Here is a 17,200-nt window from a genome sequence, read left to right as displayed (position 1 = left end):
GTCCAGCAGAAGTCTCCGTTTCGTATTACTGCCAGGGCTGCTTCTGAGTCAAGGAACAGCAAAAACACGTCTGAGTGCGACAGGCTGAACCGTTAACTAGCAATAGCCACCTGCAGTCACCTCGACGAGTCGTCGATTCGACCGACTGCTATATGATTCCCGTCGTGTTAACGGCCGTCAACCCAGAAAGATGCCGCATAAAGCACTGGGATCCATTGTAGGTCTTCTTTGTACCGGGACCTGTCTGGTGCAGGTAAGCCCCCGCAAGCGCTCCCGGGGTCGGTGGACCGCTCTATTCGAGGCCGCGGTTCCTGGGCTGGGTGAAGGCCTTCTGTCGATCCCTTTTGTCTCCTCCACAAAGGAAACTCGGGACGGTTTGCTACTGTATACAGAGGATGACGTCAGTTGGTCAAAGTTTTTATTTATATTTCGACAGATCACTTGCTAAAAGATTTAGGCTGTGAACCGAAAAGATACACTGGTTTGTTTTACTACCATCATTTTACAGTTTGAATCAAGGCTTTCAAGATTAACGTTAGCCGTCGCTAACTGGTACCCGGCAAATTGACGTGTGTATACATAGTTGTTGTTATTGGCTAGCCAGACAGGCCAGTCAGCCTCAGTTTGTCCAGTTTACTTTCCAGATAAAATCACTAATTTAACCTTCGTCAAAAAAGAGAGAGCAATATGAACCCTTGCAATGCTAATAAAGCAGCTTACGTACACAATTGCATTGACATTGTTCGACAGTGTAACTGTAGCGTCATCCCTTTAATACATGTTGCTGTTAGAATTATCTTAAACATGACAAATGTCTTAAAATGAAATGCCCCAGCTTAAACATTTTGGTATATTTTTTAAATGCCACGGGGCTCTTCCTTGTTTTGGTCACTGGTTGGACCCCATTATACGTACTATACTATATACTGCTATATTGTTTTGATGCATGTTTTGATTGTACTGTACGGTTGGTAACTTTCAGTTGTAGCCTTGCCCAGGTATATTAACGTGTTAAAATCAGATTTTAACTAACTTGAATTAATAAAAGTGTTAATGTACAGAACATTGGCACTGAAATGTGCAAACACTGTGACACTGAAGTGACAAAGGCTAAATAGGTCAGTCTATCAAGAGCTTGCTATCCATTTTCTTATTTACTTGTGTGATTGAGTATTGACTCAGACAGTCACTTGTGTACCTCTTGTGTGTATTTAAGGCAAAGGAGTTCTGTTTTGGGGTAAACAATGAACAGTACCGCTGTGAGATGGGGTACTGCTGTGGAGAGACAGAGTGTTGCACCTATTACTACGAGCTCTGGTGTAAGTACAGTTGATTGTTTTTATTTTTTCTCCAACTTTTGATTCATATAAATCTCATACTGTATGTTTGTATAACCTTGCCCCCCCCCCCCCCCCCACTGTCCATTTGTTTCCAATTTTGGAGATCTAACTCTTAAGATTGGTTTTGTTTGATGTGTTTTGTTTTTTATTCTCTAATTGGTTTCACTTTCACTGTTCACAAGTTTCTGTGTAGTTGTCAAATTAAAATGCACCAACATGTCCTTGAAAGCCTTCAACTAAAAACTGATTTATTATGACATTTGAAGCCCAATACTAATTTAAGTACAGAAAGGGGATGGTTTTATATTAATTAATATTTTAGTTATGCTTATTCTTAAACTAACTCTTATGACACCACCTTAATTTTGCAGTAAAATTGAATACCTAACTCCTCATCATGGAGTTATCACCTTTAACTGGTTTACAGTCAGGCAAAGTGCTGATTAGTTAGATTGGTTATGATGATAAAATGATTACATTGAGTCTGTCCCTCCCTCCTAGGGTTCTGGTTAGTATGGACCTTGATCATCATGCTGAGTTGCTGCTGTGCATACAGACACCGGAGGGTTAAGATGCGCCTGCAGCAGGAGCAACGTCAGCGTGAGATCAGCCTCATGGCCTACCAAGGGGCATCTAGCTCCTTTATTTCCCCTCCACCACTCAATCTAAGTGAGTAGTCTTTTTGTTCGCTGTGGGGACATTAAAGATGCCTTCCAGAATTCAACAGTGAATATACTCTTAATTTCAGTTTTCTGTTAATTTGCAGTTCAATATTCTATGTTATCTTACAGCATTATGTGGCCTGTGAGTTTCTCAAAAACCTTGATAGTTGTTTTGTACGCACTCCATCAGATGGAGAAGGCACTCTCAGATGGATATCTGTATCCTGAATACAGACTACGATCTAAAAACAGGGTTGTTGTGGTGCAAGTATAGAACCCCAGATAATCCTTTTCCCCAGTAATATCCTCTAGCTGCTCTTATGGGCTCCTCATGTTCTCCTGAACCTGGTGAGAGATTCAGTTTTTGCTGGATCTATCAGAAAAATTGAGACTAGCCATCCTGCTTGCTTCATTTTGGCAGCCTCTTTTGGGCACTACTCAAAGCGCACGTCCATAGGTAAGGGTCAGGTCTTTGAACTTTGCTCTCTCCACCATGAAGGTTCTACACAACATCTTTATTGCAGTACTCTGACCCACAAGATTTGTCTTCAGACTCACAAGATACCCGAACTCTCCTCGGAGCAGCTCTTTCAGTGAGAGAGTTGTTACCTTAGAAATGGAGGTGCTGATCCCTGTCACATTCTTCTCATACTCAGCTGTAAGTTATCGGAATGTATATTGGAGATCATGATCTGATGTTGCAAGAAGAACAGCAACCAGTGGAGATGTCCCTAATGTCAGTGGTCACTCTGGACCCTCGCTGAAATTTGATATCGTGTCCAGTAATATCACAAACAGGAGTGGGACAAGGTGCACACAGAGTCTGAGGCCCACAGCAAACATGCTTGACTTAATGTCAAGAATGCGAACACAACTCTAAATGGGAGCGTACACAGACAGTGACTCACACAGATATCCTGGCTACATGTACTCTTGTAGCTCTTTCTACTGGATATAATAAGATATTTATTATACTCTACCCTTTTACTCTGTGGGTAAGTTGTGTTTTTTTGGGGGGGGGGGTTTAGCTTCCTTAGGCATATCCTCCAACATTGCAGCTTTAAACCTGTAACCCTGAATGTTAACCCTAAATTTATCTTTATTTTAAATGTGTCTTCATAGATAGTATTCATGTCACACTGAGTCCCGAGACAGCATATTTTCTAGTCTTCTACTCATTTCTGTTAATGTATTAGTATGAAGTGTTATTTTGTGAAATAGACAACAGAGAAAGATACAGTATGTTCAGAAATTCATCAGCAAATCACAGTGTGATTTTCTGTGGGGCCGGCCGGTTTACTCAAGGTTTCACTTTGAATCCCAATGGGTGCTCTCATGGGTGGTTAGATTAGGTTTTGAGATATGAGAAAGGTGATCCTTAGTACTAACACGAAAATGTAGGCCATGATATATTAGATTGGCCATTAATGAAGCCGTTGCACAACCCCAGCAAAGGAAATCATGTAATTTGCAAAATACATTTTAGATATATTTACCTGAAGCACTTTTCCAGGAATTTGTACAAAACAAGAGATCCCCACATTACAGATTAATTCAGGAGCACAAAACAATGCATTCATTTTGTTTTTATGGAAAGATAACTAATTAGTTCAGTCGCAAAATATCTCAGTAGCTAGTTGTTGTTGTTTTTGATGTTGTTGATGTTGTTGATGTTGTTGTAATTACTATCTGTCCTCTTTATTTGAGAGAAAATAACACACTGTGTCTGGGGACTACCGAAGCTTCACTCACCAAAAGTTTTAAGTGTGTTTTGGTGGTAATTGCTGAAATTGGTTTTTGACATTTTAGCTATAAAGAAATGACTTAAATGATTATCAGAATAGTCTTCTGTTTTCTGTTGATCATTTAATTGATTAAATGACTAATTGTTGCAGCCATGGATGATGGTTGGAAAGCTAAAGCTTGTATATCTGCTGACTTTCAGGGTTCTGGAACGACTGCAAGCTTCCTGACTATGAAGAGGTGGTAGGCCACCCACCGACACCACCCCCCCCTTACTCTGAAAACCCTCCTGAGACTGCTTCAGCACTCCCTCCACAACTGCGCCAGCCAGACGCAGCCTCAGTGCCACAACCCTTGGCCGAGGCAGACCCGAGGGTGGACAGTCAGGCCTCAGGCTCATCATCAGTTCAGGAAGCAGTGTCAATGCCGATCCAAGCACAGTGTCTGGAAGCGGAGAACGTGGAGGCTTCGTTGATGCCAGCAGAGGAGGATGAGGAGCTTGTCACTCGGCGTCGGCATGTGACCGGCGACTCAGGGATTGAGGTGTGTGTTTGCCAGCTGGATGTAGACGAGGGCTCGGGGCTTGAGGAGGAAAGCGATGAAGAGCACAGGATGTGCAAGGTCACCGGTGGAAACTGCTGTTCCGGGCATCAGCAGCAAGCCTTCAGACCAAAGGAGCATACCTCTGATCTGCCCAGCCAGACCGCCAGCACCAGCACCAGCACTGGAGACCACATGGTGTGATTCACAGCGTAACAAAGGCATGACCATAAGATGATGATCATAACTAATCTTTAATGGCTCCCAATTAGGAAAGATGAATAACACATTACGTGTACAAACTCCTGGCCTCTTTTTTTTTTTTTGCTTTGCTTGTCCTTAGTGGGGAAACCAGCAAACACATGTTGATGCTCCATTTGGTATGTGTTTTCTTAGTGAATAGTGAGAGAATGTCATCGGGTAGTGAGAAGGCAGCATTTGATTGTGACTGAAATCAGAATTGACTGTTTCCCTTGCTCCTACCCTATCCTTGAGCACTGCCGTCATGTTTCCGTTTCTGTCTCGCCACTCTCCTTGGTCAAAACATTTCCGGCCATCCTTCCATCTGACATTTTACCTCCGGTGGGATGGTCAGCTTGGAGCATACCAACACGGTCAACAACATTTCTTCCCCGTCCCCACTACGACGAAGCAGAGGAGTCAAAAACAAACCTCTTGAAAACTTAAGACGATACTGGATGAATTTGACATGAGCACACATTTTGTTTTGCCCGGAGCTGTATGTTGATGAGAGTTTGTGTGTGTGCTGTGAAATCTAGGGAACAGCTGCATGGTGATGTCAGCTCTGAGGTCATGGCAACCAGCATCTGGTGTCCTCTGTTGTGTGGGATGTTTCGCATCTAGATTTGGGGGGGGGGGGCCTAAACACCCACAAATAGCAGAGGCAGGGGCAGGAAAGAGTTGAGTTTGTTCATTTGGTCCCTGGGTTTTAAAAGACATACATCCTCCCTCCAGCACTTTTTCCTTTTTGATATCCATACTGGGGTCTCCACAGCTCTGTGGTCACCAATTAGCATGACTGTAGGTAAAGAGTGATCAGCTCTTTGTGATTTATTGATTGTGTGCAAGTGATCTCCCCACTCCTGTTTCTGCATTTAATTGATAGAAATTGCCAGGAGGGCTATACCACCAATTTTGTAATCAATAAAAAGCTTTGTGGTGGCTCTATGTTAGGATTATGTCAGAGCGATTGTATTGCTCAGTATATAGTTTGGATGTTAATGATGAAGGATGTACTTGCTTTTTTTTTTTTCATTTCATAACCAGCTGTGCTTCAGTAAATGCCACAGGTGTCACCATTAATCGCAACAAAGCTCCTGACGGGCTGCTAAAGTGTGTAACTAGTGAGTTGGGTGTTTTAGTGCAGTAGGAAAGGTTTGTGTGTGTATATCTTTAGTGCTGTAGTACCTGGTTGAAATACTTACTCAGTACTGAGGTGGGTTAACAATTGAAGCACTGTTTTTTTGCATGAGGCATGAATTTCTATGTTTATATTTGAGTTAATTAACATTTTCTAGCGGTTGTGCTACTTGCTTTGCTCATCTATTTGTCAAAATGACAGTGGGCTACAGTGGCAACTCCATACCCAGATGTTAGGATAAAGAAATGGACTGAGGTTTAAGTTCAGATGCCCTGGATCTGGTTTCCTTGTGTTGTTACGACCATGTGAGCCGCTCTTTGCTGTTATGCTGAACTGGTAGCTAGTTAGCTGGTGTTGTCTCGGTTCTCTGTGGCCCCTGTAGCTCTTGGCAGTGTGAGGGATTTGCAGTGGTATTTTCCATTGGAGGCAGAGGGTGGGTGCATTAGAAAGTTGAGGTGAATGCAGGCTTTGCTCTGCAGTCTAGTCAGTGATGGCACAGATGCAGAATCTATTGTGATTAACTGCATGCTGCTCTGCCTTGCATGTTGCCTGCCCAGTATACTGTAGTATGAATTCAAGGCATAGAAGTTGAACTGGGTGTTGTCATAGAGGAAAACAGCCACAAATCAAAACTGTTATTCATCACAAGATAAAAGTCTTTGCAAGACCAGCAGTGACTGATAAGTCAGTTAATGTTTCATTGGGAATTTGGTTCGGAACAACAACGTTTTATTTGTCTGCTCTCATAATGTGTGAGGAAGTGGGCACAGTGTAAAGACTCAGGTCAGTCAATCTGCTTCACAAAAACACGCACGCTCACAAAGTACTGCTCCTACTATTTTATGATCTAGATTACTTCATCAAAAGTAAGAATGCCCCAAGCAGTCTCCAACAGTCTCCTGGTTGAATTAGCATTTTAAACTTCCAGTTGTCACTTTACAGACTCATAAAGATCATAAATTTCAAGCTTGCTAAGTGGGGAGTTAATGCGAATGATTCATGCTTGTTGGATATATTTATTCAGACATTAAAATTGCTTGGCATGTCTTTATTTTCAGCACTGATTGAACTCTGACAAGGACACATTTAGGAAATTCTTGGCCTCTTAACAAGACATGACACATAGATGTGTATAATTCTGGGACCCATGCAGCTCAGTGGCACATGAAAGCATTTCATCTTTCCTCCAACTACCAGCCCAGAGCTCTGTTCTGGTTATGGTTGTATTATTTTGTGTCTGTGCTCTACCATTTGAGCTAGAGTACTTACTGTTGTGGAAAACCAGTACAAGAGGTACAGTGCACCTAATGTCTACATATAAAGTGAAACCAAATGAGGCTTAAATTGAAAGATGAGAGATTTTGTCTCATGTTCGTTAAATAGGCCTAGTCAATCAAACATGCTGTTAGCCAGTTGTGCTGCACTAGTGTTAGGTTTGCAGTCCTTGTGTTGCGTAGTTCAGCAGGTGTTTAAATATGAAGCCATACTAACATGACAATGACCTTTTCAGAGGAGCTGTTACACTGTGAGCATGACTGCACACCCATTAGCAAAAGTAATAGAAGACATTTTTTTTTTGACCAACACACCTCAAGCTGCCTTGCTGCACCCCTAGAGAGAAAATGTCTTGATTATGTAATTGCACAATAAAATATAGCCTCTGTATGCGGGAACAGATGTGCTACTGCCTTACTAGAGTAGATGTAGTTAAGTGGGTTTGTTCTGGATTTCTTTTGAATGGTATTACTTGTGTTGTTCCAAGCATGATTGCTTCAGAGCAGGGGCAGTGCTATTGTATCAACAGAGAAAAGCATCTGAGCCTGTTCCGAGAAAGTGTGCTCGCTTTGTGAGCAAAGGATGTGGTTTATAAACCTTTTAAAGCCACACGGTTAAGATGTTCCGTAGTTTAACTTAGAATGCTTTTGTATATGAGGGGTGGTTGTGTTGAATTTTAAAATACTGTGTATCTTAGTTAGTAGTGGCACTGATGGAATTTGTGAAGATCAGATTGTTGAGTTTGTTCTCACTTTGTTTTTGTTCCGTGGATCTGGTTGCAATTAGTTTGTGAAATTAACTGACTCAAAAGCATGAGGAAAATAAGTTTAAAAAAGAAAAAAAAGTCTCATTTTAGTTTTCTATGCTCTGGTTTTGATTCATCCTATTTGTGTTTTGTGGTAGGAGAAAAAAAAAAAGAACTCCCAACAAGAGATTGCTGTGTAACCTTTTTACTAAGGTGCAGTTTTGCTTATTTGTATACATATGTAGACAAAATGGAGGGGGCTGAGGAATGAGAGAATGATTTTTTGCATGAATGAACTGGAGGTGCATAGTTTTCCCATTGCCAAACAACTTGGCCTCCCTGGGTTTCACATGTTTACTGAGATTAAGGGCTATATCAGTCATCAACTGTGGACAAACATCCATCCATCCATTTCATTGAGAGATTCGTCTGCTCTTTGCTGTTCATTTAAAGCCACAGTTGCCGAGATCCACCATCTGAACATGGTCAGAAATTTGCAATGTGAACATGGTCAGTGTTTGGATGTGGATGTCCTTTAATGTTCAGGCAGAGCTCATATTTAACAATAGCTGATTGTAAATGTTTGTTTTATAGGCTCTAACTTTGCCTTTTTGATTTTGTCAACCTCAACGGAGGTGCGTGATGCGACATCCCTCCATCCCCCCAGACCCCCTCCCCGCCCAGTGAGAACAATTCTTCCTTATGTAACTAGTTGCATGTTTTTGCGTTGCTCCGTCGGGTCTTTGTGGACCGTGACTCCACCCTCCACCCGGGCTCTGTCTTGGTAACAGAAACGGTAGCCAACGCTGTAGCTGTTTGTTGTTGTGTGTTTTTTTCTCTCATCTGCACCGCTCTGCATGCGGACCCCTGGAAACAGGAGGGCACATCCACCCATGCAGAAGTGTCGACAGAATAATCTACCAAAGTCGCTGATATCTCCACGCTACACGGATCATCGCTGTTTTCACCGCTCTGTGTGTGTGTGTGTGTGTGTATATATGTCTGTGTGTCTGTGTGTGTGCGGTTGTTGGCATGACGATGGTCTGTTTGGTTTCCCACTCTCAGGGTCGTCTTTAACGGGCAGTGCTAGAGTTTTAAATTAACACATTTTTGACCCACCAGTTTCATAAAGCCAAAGCAGTCGTTTCATGGTTATTGCCTGTCTTAGTTTCTGCATCACGCATCTCTGTAGTGTATTGTACTTTACTCAACTAGGCTATGCAACAACATAAACCTACTGTTATATGCTGCGACCCCTCTCTCACTTTCTCCGTCATTTATCTGTGGGCACCAGTACAAGCAATATAACTCTCAGTACTTGTGGCACTGCACTGTACTGTAATCTACATCGGTTGGTCTGTGTACATGTAAAAAAAAAAACTAAACAAGAAAACTTGTAAAAAAAAATAAAATATATATATATATATATATATATATATATATACTTGTAATGCTACTACAGTGATGTGGTGAGTATGTGTGCTTCAGTGTCAGCTGAGGAGCTTTGAGTTAAAAAGCCATTCTAGTTTATATATTCTTTTTTTTCCCTCTTGTTGGCTTTTTCTTGTTTGCCTCCTCAACCACTAACACTTCTTACTCCTGATGTATGAATAAACCACATTATAAAGTTGTATAAGCCGAAGGAAAGTTGAATATATTGTTTTTGTTGGATGAATTCTTATTTGATATGTTATGGTCTCTTTTCAAACTTTTCCATCCCTCTTGTTTGTTGCAATAATTCAGTGTGTTGGGTTTCTCAGTTTAAACAACAGTTTTCTTCTTTTTCCATCTTCATAAATATTCACTGACTTAATATTTAACTGTTGCCTTTTAATCCACAGTTACTATGACACCATCAGTTTCTGAATTTTTATATATTATGCATATGAAAGACCTCAACATGGAACACAGTCAGCTCGCATTAGACCAGCACACATTAGGCTGATACAGAAATGACTTGTGGAACCCTCAACTCTGACCTTGTATGAGAAAAAATATCCTCATTATGAGTGTGATCGTTTCTGTCAAGCAACCTGGAAACTACTTTATCCTCAACCATAGATAATACCAAACAGATGGAGGTGCCGCGATTGAGCTATGTGGGTTTTTTTTAATGCCAAAATGAGGAACATCATAGTTTGAGAAGGAAGCAGGTATCTACTAACACACACCAGTCTCTTTCTACATTGTTATCCTAATAATTAAAAAAAAAAAAAAAAAAGCCAAAATGAGTAAAGTGGAAAAAGAGGAAAAAAAAATTAAAGCACTGAAATACACATAAAATGCTTTGGTTTTAGTAAGAAGTCTGCTGTGTACTCTTTGGGTCATCATTTGTATTTTATTTTTTTAATAAAACAAACATTGACACTCAACTGACTGACTCTTGCTATTTCTTGCCATAAAATGTTCTGAATTCATGCATTTAACTACAAGTAGCCATTTGCAGGATCCTTGTATTTTGTCTTAAACATTTTTAAAACTTGAGGAAAAAAAAGCTTCGTCATGTCTCATGTGCTCAAAGGGTGATGGACTTTATGGACTTCAGAGTGAAAATGGTGCCCCACCTCAGCATGTGACAAAGCTGAAAAATTGATCTGGAGGACTGTCACACGGCTGGGAGAAGCACCTCAGGCAGTTGGTCTTAATTATTGACGGGATGTTATGTCATCCAATAATTAGGATAACACACAACCTCTTGTCCTAACTCACTAAAAGTTCAAAAAGTCTGATCATGAGGTTTCTGTATTGCAGTTTGTAAGAATATATTTGAAAAAGGCGGTCTATTCCTAAACCTTTTTCTCTGTGCTTCAGCTAGAAACATGAGTATTTCATTCATAAATGTAGAACAACTAAGGTTACTTGAAGTACTCTGTGTGTTACTGTTATGTACATAACCCACTGTAGAACCCAGAGGTCATAAACAACAATATCTATGTAGGTCTAATGAGGCAATTCAAATAGGTTTGAAGGAAGAAACGAGATAAAATGGTTATAAAACATAATTTGTGGGTCACTGAATGAATAATGAGGCACAGTTTTCATACGAAACAAACAACAGAGTATAAATAAGGTAGGGCGGCTGTAAAAGTGGCTACAGGAAATGAGGAAACGAGGGTGTCCTCATAAATTGCACAGTCAAAAACAAAGCACTACATAAAAGATCTATGATGTTGACATGAGGAAGAACATATAGAGGAAGATGAGGATGAGTCAACAACAGCTGGCCAACACCAGAGCCCCAACCAGCAGTTCACTGCAAAAACATACACTGTGTGACACATTTAACAGAAGAACATGTAATGTGTTTACATGTTACAAGAAACACAAACAAAAAGTGATAAATGAGTTGTCATTAAAATTCTATTTAACCACCCTCAGCCCTCCCTTCAGTGCAAAGGTTCATTTCTAAAATTTAAATGTATCATATTTAAAATCTCTTTAGAGAAATTTGCTGTAAACTGATCAAGAAATTTGATCCACTTCCTCAAATACGTTATTATTATTCAAATCAGGGGAAACGCACACTGTTAAAGTATATATAAACATTTTGTGGAAAACCAATACTGATAAAAAATAAAAATTTCCATTTAATTTTACACTAAATTAATCCCTGAAACACCCAAATCTTTGCCATCAGCACATGCACCAATGAGGCAGAGGTCAGTTTTTCATATGCTGCACACAAACACATCAAGCAGTAAAGCATAATGTAAAAACAAAAAAACAGTGGGATGACCTCAACGGATGTCATGCATACTACAGCAACTACAGGATAATAATATATAGTACGTTAAATAGTACACAAAGTCAAAATGATTGAGTACAGAGCACTGAGAGGTTTTTCTAATGCGAGGAGTAGAGAAGCATCTTTGTTCAGTAAAGATGGCATCAGTGGTTTTTAGTGTTGTTTGGTTCATGAGTCTTGAGTAGGAACAATCAGATACTTATGTATTTATATTTCTCTTAGCAATAAAATCAACATCAGTGAACCAAGCTTTAGTTTTTTTTTCCCATATTCGTCAAATGTGGCGAAAGGTAACAAAAAATAAAAAGCAGCTGCTCACAAGAAGTCATGTAATACACTGTACTGCACGTCTGCTGTGTAACGAGTACAGAGGTGGAGATGGTAAGGCCGAGTTGGTGAGTGTCAGGCAGGGGCTGAGGACGAAGGGTAAAATAAAGTCCTCCTACTGCTTCATGACTACCAATGGCAGAGTTGGAGAATGGCTTTGTGTCGCAGGTGATACATCTACTCCACCTCCTGTCAGGATAAAAGAAGCTACTGCGCTCTACTGGCCGACAGCAGTGTCTCACTTTTGTGCAGCTGGGTCCGCGGACCTCAGTAGTTACCACGATCACCATCCCCCTTTCTCCGTCTTCCTCTTCCTCAGTAGAAGCGCTTGCGTCGGCTCTCGTTCCAGTGGCTGTACACAACCAGGCCAATGACGATGAGGAAGATGCAGCCCAGCATGGAGAAGAGCACGGTGAAGAATATAGCTATTCCACTCATCCCCTCTTCGCTCTCGCCCACTGGAGGAGAAGAAACAGAGGGACAAGGCAGAGTGAAGGGAGTGAGGGAATACTGAGGGTGTTATGGAGAGAAGAGATGGAGGAAAGAGCAGTGACAAGCAGCAGTAATATGTGTGTTTGTCTTACTTCTGAGGAGCTCCATGTTATCTACACTGGGTATGGTTATTTCGTCTTCCTCCTCCTCTTCCTCTTCCTTTGGACTCCGCAACACAGTGAGTTGGTACAGTTTCAGGGAAATTATGTCATGGTTATCTGTAAACCGAGAACCAGGAAATACAATTACATTTAGAGAACAAGAGAAACTGAGAAAAAAAACTGCATAACCATTTCCTATGAATGAAAGTGACTGTCAGCAACATAAAACATTTTATTCTAATGAATGCGCTGTCACCATTCTCATGTTTGCTCGTAAAAGACGTTCAGCTGACTGAGTTATATTCTACATTCTGCATTTATCACAGTGTATCCAGTCGGATTACTTAAAGGATCAATTCCCCCAAATTTTAATCCCCTCTCCAACTATTGGTCATAGTATGATGACCTACAGTTCACATCCATACACCAATACTCGTGTCAGTGATCGCTGTATCTTGTGGAAAGCTGTTTGTCTACCCTAAATCAATGACGCAAACACAGCCGAGCTTTTTCAGATTTAGATAAAAACAGACTTTGAAAGTAGGAAAGATAACAGACTCTAACTGTGTTACGGCGCATATACAAGGTACTTGATTATGCAAAATAATATATTTGTAATAACTGTCTCATCACATCTGTACAACATCAGATTCATCAAAGTCACCCATCATACTCAAGTGTTTCTAAGAAATACATACAGATTCACAGTATGCCAGACACCCAGTGTTGTGTGACGAGGTCACAGAGGCAGGGCTAAAAATAGTCTGAGTGGTGCTTGAGGTGCAACAGTCACCATTACGCGGGAGCTGTTTGGGATGGTGACAGCTGTTTACCTGAGAGATCTCCAGTGATGGCTGTAGCTCCAAAATAATAGCCTTGGGGCAGCCGCACCCCAGGTATGTCCAGGCAGTCCCTCCACTCATGCTGCCCGTCGATATCTATCATCACCTGAGGAACAGACGCAATCAGGAAGCTGCGGTGACTTTCAGAAGGTCACAGAGTAAAAATATCTGTTTTTCCGGGAGCAGGTTTACTGAGTTCTCTGAATTTGTTTTGCAAGTAAAATCTAGGACTGGATTTGAGTATAAACACACATGTGTAAGGTTATGTAGACAACTGAGGTTGCAATTTACAGTATAAACATGCTGCTGCCCAAACTCTTGAGCCCTTCAGCTATCCATTCACTAATAGAAGATATTACATAATTCAATACTGCATTTATATGACAAAGTAATAACTTGTGGTATTTATCTATTGAGGACATGAAAAAGTGTCTGCATGTGGCCAGCGGTGTTATTCGTGCGCGTCTCTCACCGTGAGCCTGCGGCGGATGTATCGGATGAAGAGGAAAGTGTCATGTTTGAGGTTTCGCACCATGGCATTACAGCCGCCCAGCTCTGTGGGACGACCATCTCGCTCGTGGTCGTAGCTGATGCTGCCGTTTCCCACCATGGCCAGAACGAAGGGGAAAATCCTCTTGTGGTCACAGTGGGAAAGGAGAGAAATAAGGAAATGAAATTAGTCAGTTATCATATACTGTTATAGCACTGAGAGGTGATGGTGATTGCTCACACTTTGCAGCTAAGCCACATAAACACATGCAGAAGCATTTTTTAACAGGAATTACATTTTCACATTATGCTGTCATGTAAGCAGAGGACGTTTCTATTCAAAACCTTATGTGACTTTTGTATGTCAAAACATATAGTGCAGACATGCCAGCATCATTTATGAAAGCCTGATAATTGCCCTTTTATTTTCAATCCACTGTTTGATTTGCTGAAAAAAATTCAGACCACTTCCTTGACAATTCAGACAACTAGAACCAGGCTGTAGAGGAGGCTCTGCTGTTTATTTAAAAAATGAAATAGAGGACAATGATGCTTTGCAATTACAACATGAAGGTTTTCTTAAAGAAACAAAGATAAAAAGGCATAAAGACGCAATGCTGTTCATTATTCATATTTACAAACATGCATTGACTGTTTCACTGATGCCTTTTTGTAGTATTATTCATATCAAATATACTCAAAGGCAATATTAGATTTTTTCTTTTGCTGTTTAATTTTATAACCATTTTGAAATTTACATCACTCTGACTAAGACCCAAAAACAACCACACAGCAACCATGCAGGGACAAAAAAAAAGAAAAAGAGAAGCTTGCTCGGGGGCCATTGGAGACTGTACAATGAGATTAGAAATAGGGTTGGGTGGAATGGTTACCTGTGTGCGAGGAGTGTATCTCTTCTTCTGCGCCTGTCTCCAAATGGTTGCACAAAAGAACACAAACACAGCCCCTTTACACAAATCTGCAAGAGCACTTGTCCATTAACCCTTCACTTTACTTTTCAGGGAACAGGTGAGATCCAAGCCGTGCCACTGCAGCATACCTCTATGTGTTTCTCCTCATTGGGATACGTGTCCACAAACACACCCAACCCAGTGAAGTTGTCCACATTTCCAAATACAGGACCTGTAAAAGAATTTGAAGACAGGGTGATAATGATGTATAAAAATGAGTTTTCTTCTGAGATTAAAAAAGTACGGTTGGGTAAATATGGCTCTTACCTTTCTGCATGCGTTCCTTAGTGTACCAAATGGCCAGCCCGTCACCATTCAGGTTCTTCTTTCCTTGCCCGTGAATCTTAAAATGCACCTGCATCTCCCAGTCCTTCAGATGGCATGGCTGGAAACACAAAAAAAAAACCTAATAAAAGCCAGTGAAATATATAGTGTTTACTGCAATAACTAGCCAATAAACATATGAGAGGATAATAAGAGGCAAATCCAATCTCACCAGGACCTGACCACACCTAGACTAGTCTTCTGGTTTCCCTGCTTCATTTGGCATTAGAATTTATTTTACAGAGATGACAGACTGGGGTTAGGGCTGATGCCAGGTTGACAGTTAACGGTTAAAAGAGAACACAAATCACAGACACACAGAGCTGAGCTGTTGAGTGGCAGCAATGCTCCGTCTGAAACAAGAAATAGTTGCTTAAACTTCCTCCCGCTGTGCTCCACCACACCGAACCCATACTTTAATATAGCATCCCCTCTCAAGACTAAATATAACCAGCACATTTCCAAAGAGTACTGTTATTATCCGCTTCTGAGAGGTACAATCATTAGAAATGCACCCACCATTACATCAGGCTGCTGCACAGCTCTTTATTCTTCTAACATGTATAGTGTGATTGGTATACTCGAAGCCCCCATTTGTGAAATAGCAAACTGGGATATCACAAGTAGGGCTGAAGTAATTAGGCAGTTGATCCTGTACAGGACCAACAGAATATTAATCACCTATTATTTTGATAATCAATTGATATTTTGGCCATTTTTCTAATGCCAAAATGACACATACTCAGCTTCTCAAATTTGAGGATTTGCTGCTCTTCTGTGTTGCTGAGTATCTCTGCGTTTTGGACTGTGGGTCAGACAAAAGTAATATGAAGACCACCATGTGCTCTGGGGAATTATACTTGGCATTTTTTCCACAATTTTCTGACATTCAATAGGTGAAACAATGAATGATGAATCATGTAAATAATCAAAAGATTAACGGATAATGATATTATCATTATCCGTATATTATCGTTAGTTGCAGCACTGAAGACAACACTCCAATGCTCAGGATGCAGTGTACTGTAGTTCTACCTGTACCAGGAGATGTACAGCATATACTCACAATGCGGCTCCATACTGCCCCCTGCCTGCTCTGCATGTCAGGTGTGAGGCGCACCTGTTCGGTGGTTACCATGGCATCCCCCATCAGCTCCCAGTGGGAGGAGCCTGAGGATCCCACACCTGAGCACACAAACAATACCATCATCATGACACAGCTGACACAGCACAATACGACTGAATGAAGCTGGCGAACAAACGGCTGTGCTTTGTCTAAAAACAAAACATCTATTTGAGTCAAAGAAAACGTAGACACAATAAAGGTCTTTAGTGAAGCATAATGTGCGGCAATAAGTAGAGTAGCATATATACACACATATACACTCTATATGACACAGTAACGCCTTGTTTGGCTGCAGTAGGATTTATCTGAGGCATGCAAACGTTCAAATAAACACTTATTAGAAGAGACAGAGCTCAAGCGCACATGTTACTATCTGATCGCTAAATACGTTATTCTGGAAACATCTGTCCCTCGCCCCTCGGCGTGTCCCTGTAACGGGTGAGATACCTTGATAAGGCTTGGAGAGGGAATACTCCCGCTTCAGAAACTCTTCCATTTCGTGATCATCGTCGGCAAAACAGCAGCTCACAGTAAGGATAAGGAAAGCAAAAGTCCAGTGTGATTTAAAAGGCATTATCTTCCCTCTGGAAATGAGACTGGACGGTGATTCGGAGTCTCTGTGGTGTTTGCTGCTGCTGCTGGCGGCGGCCATCGTAGAGCAATATTCATCTCACAGAACTGTCAGCTTCCCTCTCATTGGGCCGCTGTGTTGCATGGCTCGTCACCATTGGTCTGTTTGACTGTCAATCAGGAAGCACGCTTTTTATTGGTTGTTTTGGTTAATGGCTAGAATAAAAATTAAGCAGTTCATTTGGAAGTGTGCAACTATAGCAGAGCTGTAATGGGCTGTATTATGAAATCTTAATAATCCTAACACTAATCTGGGCATTCTTCAGGACACCAGAACAAAGCAGGCCTTATTTGTGGGTTAAGAGCAGTGGTTCTCAAAGCGGGGTCCAGGGACCTCCAGGGGTCCTTGAGGAGGCTTCTGGCAGTCCAAAGCAAGAAAGGGGATACTTTATTTTCACCATAATTCCATCCATAAGTAAACCAATAATGGAAAGTATGAATATTTTGGTCATGGATTTTAAAGATGC

The 17,200-nt window shown here is 41.1% G+C and overlaps 2 protein-coding genes across 2 annotated transcripts; one reads left to right on the top strand and one right to left on the bottom strand.

Annotated features, from left to right (window-relative positions):
• Positions 1-35: 35 nt before the first annotated feature.
• On the top strand, positions 36-10,058 carry wbp1 (WW domain binding protein 1). The gene is made up of 4 exons (XM_056403001.1): positions 36-253; positions 1,217-1,319; positions 1,842-2,009; positions 3,948-10,058. Exons 1-4 carry the CDS (start codon positions 191-193, stop codon positions 4,487-4,489), a joined length of 876 nt encoding a protein of 291 aa, XP_056258976.1. The 5' UTR covers positions 36-190; the 3' UTR covers positions 4,490-10,058.
• Positions 10,011-16,749, bottom strand: lman2la (lectin, mannose-binding 2-like a). The gene is made up of 8 exons (XM_056403000.1): positions 16,551-16,749; positions 16,044-16,162; positions 14,921-15,038; positions 14,743-14,825; positions 13,666-13,827; positions 13,185-13,299; positions 12,343-12,468; positions 10,011-12,216 (listed from the first exon to the last, which is right to left on the bottom strand). Exons 1-8 carry the CDS (start codon positions 16,675-16,677, stop codon positions 12,074-12,076), a joined length of 993 nt encoding a protein of 330 aa, XP_056258975.1. The 5' UTR covers positions 16,678-16,749; the 3' UTR covers positions 10,011-12,073.
• Between the last annotated feature and the right edge of the window lie 451 nt (positions 16,750-17,200).

The sequence above is a fragment of the Seriola aureovittata genome, chromosome 18 (genome assembly GCF_021018895.1).
Source record: "Seriola aureovittata isolate HTS-2021-v1 ecotype China chromosome 18, ASM2101889v1, whole genome shotgun sequence".
In the NCBI taxonomy this organism is placed as follows: Eukaryota; Metazoa; Chordata; class Actinopteri; order Carangiformes; family Carangidae; genus Seriola; species Seriola aureovittata.
This window is presented reverse-complemented; position numbering and strand designations above follow the sequence as displayed.

Bases quoted from the DNA above. Each gene is read 5' to 3' on its own strand.
- wbp1 (XM_056403001.1), top strand. From the start codon at position 191: ATGCCGCATAAAGCACTGGGATCCATTGTAGGTCTTCTTTGTACCGGG. The intron at 254-1,216 runs GTAAGCCCCCGC...TGTGTATTTAAG, and splicing joins CCGGGACCTGTCTGGTGCAG to GCAAAGGAGTTCTGTTTTGG. The intron at 2,010-3,947 runs GTGAGTAGTCTT...GCTGACTTTCAG, and splicing joins CCCTCCACCACTCAATCTAA to GGTTCTGGAACGACTGCAAG.
- lman2la (XM_056403000.1), bottom strand. From the start codon at position 16,677: ATGCCTTTTAAATCACACTGGACTTTTGCTTTCCTTATCCTTACTGTG. The intron at 14,826-14,920 runs GTAAGAGCCATA...ATTCTTTTACAG, and splicing joins TAAGGAACGCATGCAGAAAG to GTCCTGTATTTGGAAATGTG. The intron at 12,217-12,342 runs GTAAGACAAACA...CTTCTCCTCCAG, and splicing joins TAACATGGAGCTCCTCAGAA to TGGGCGAGAGCGAAGAGGGG.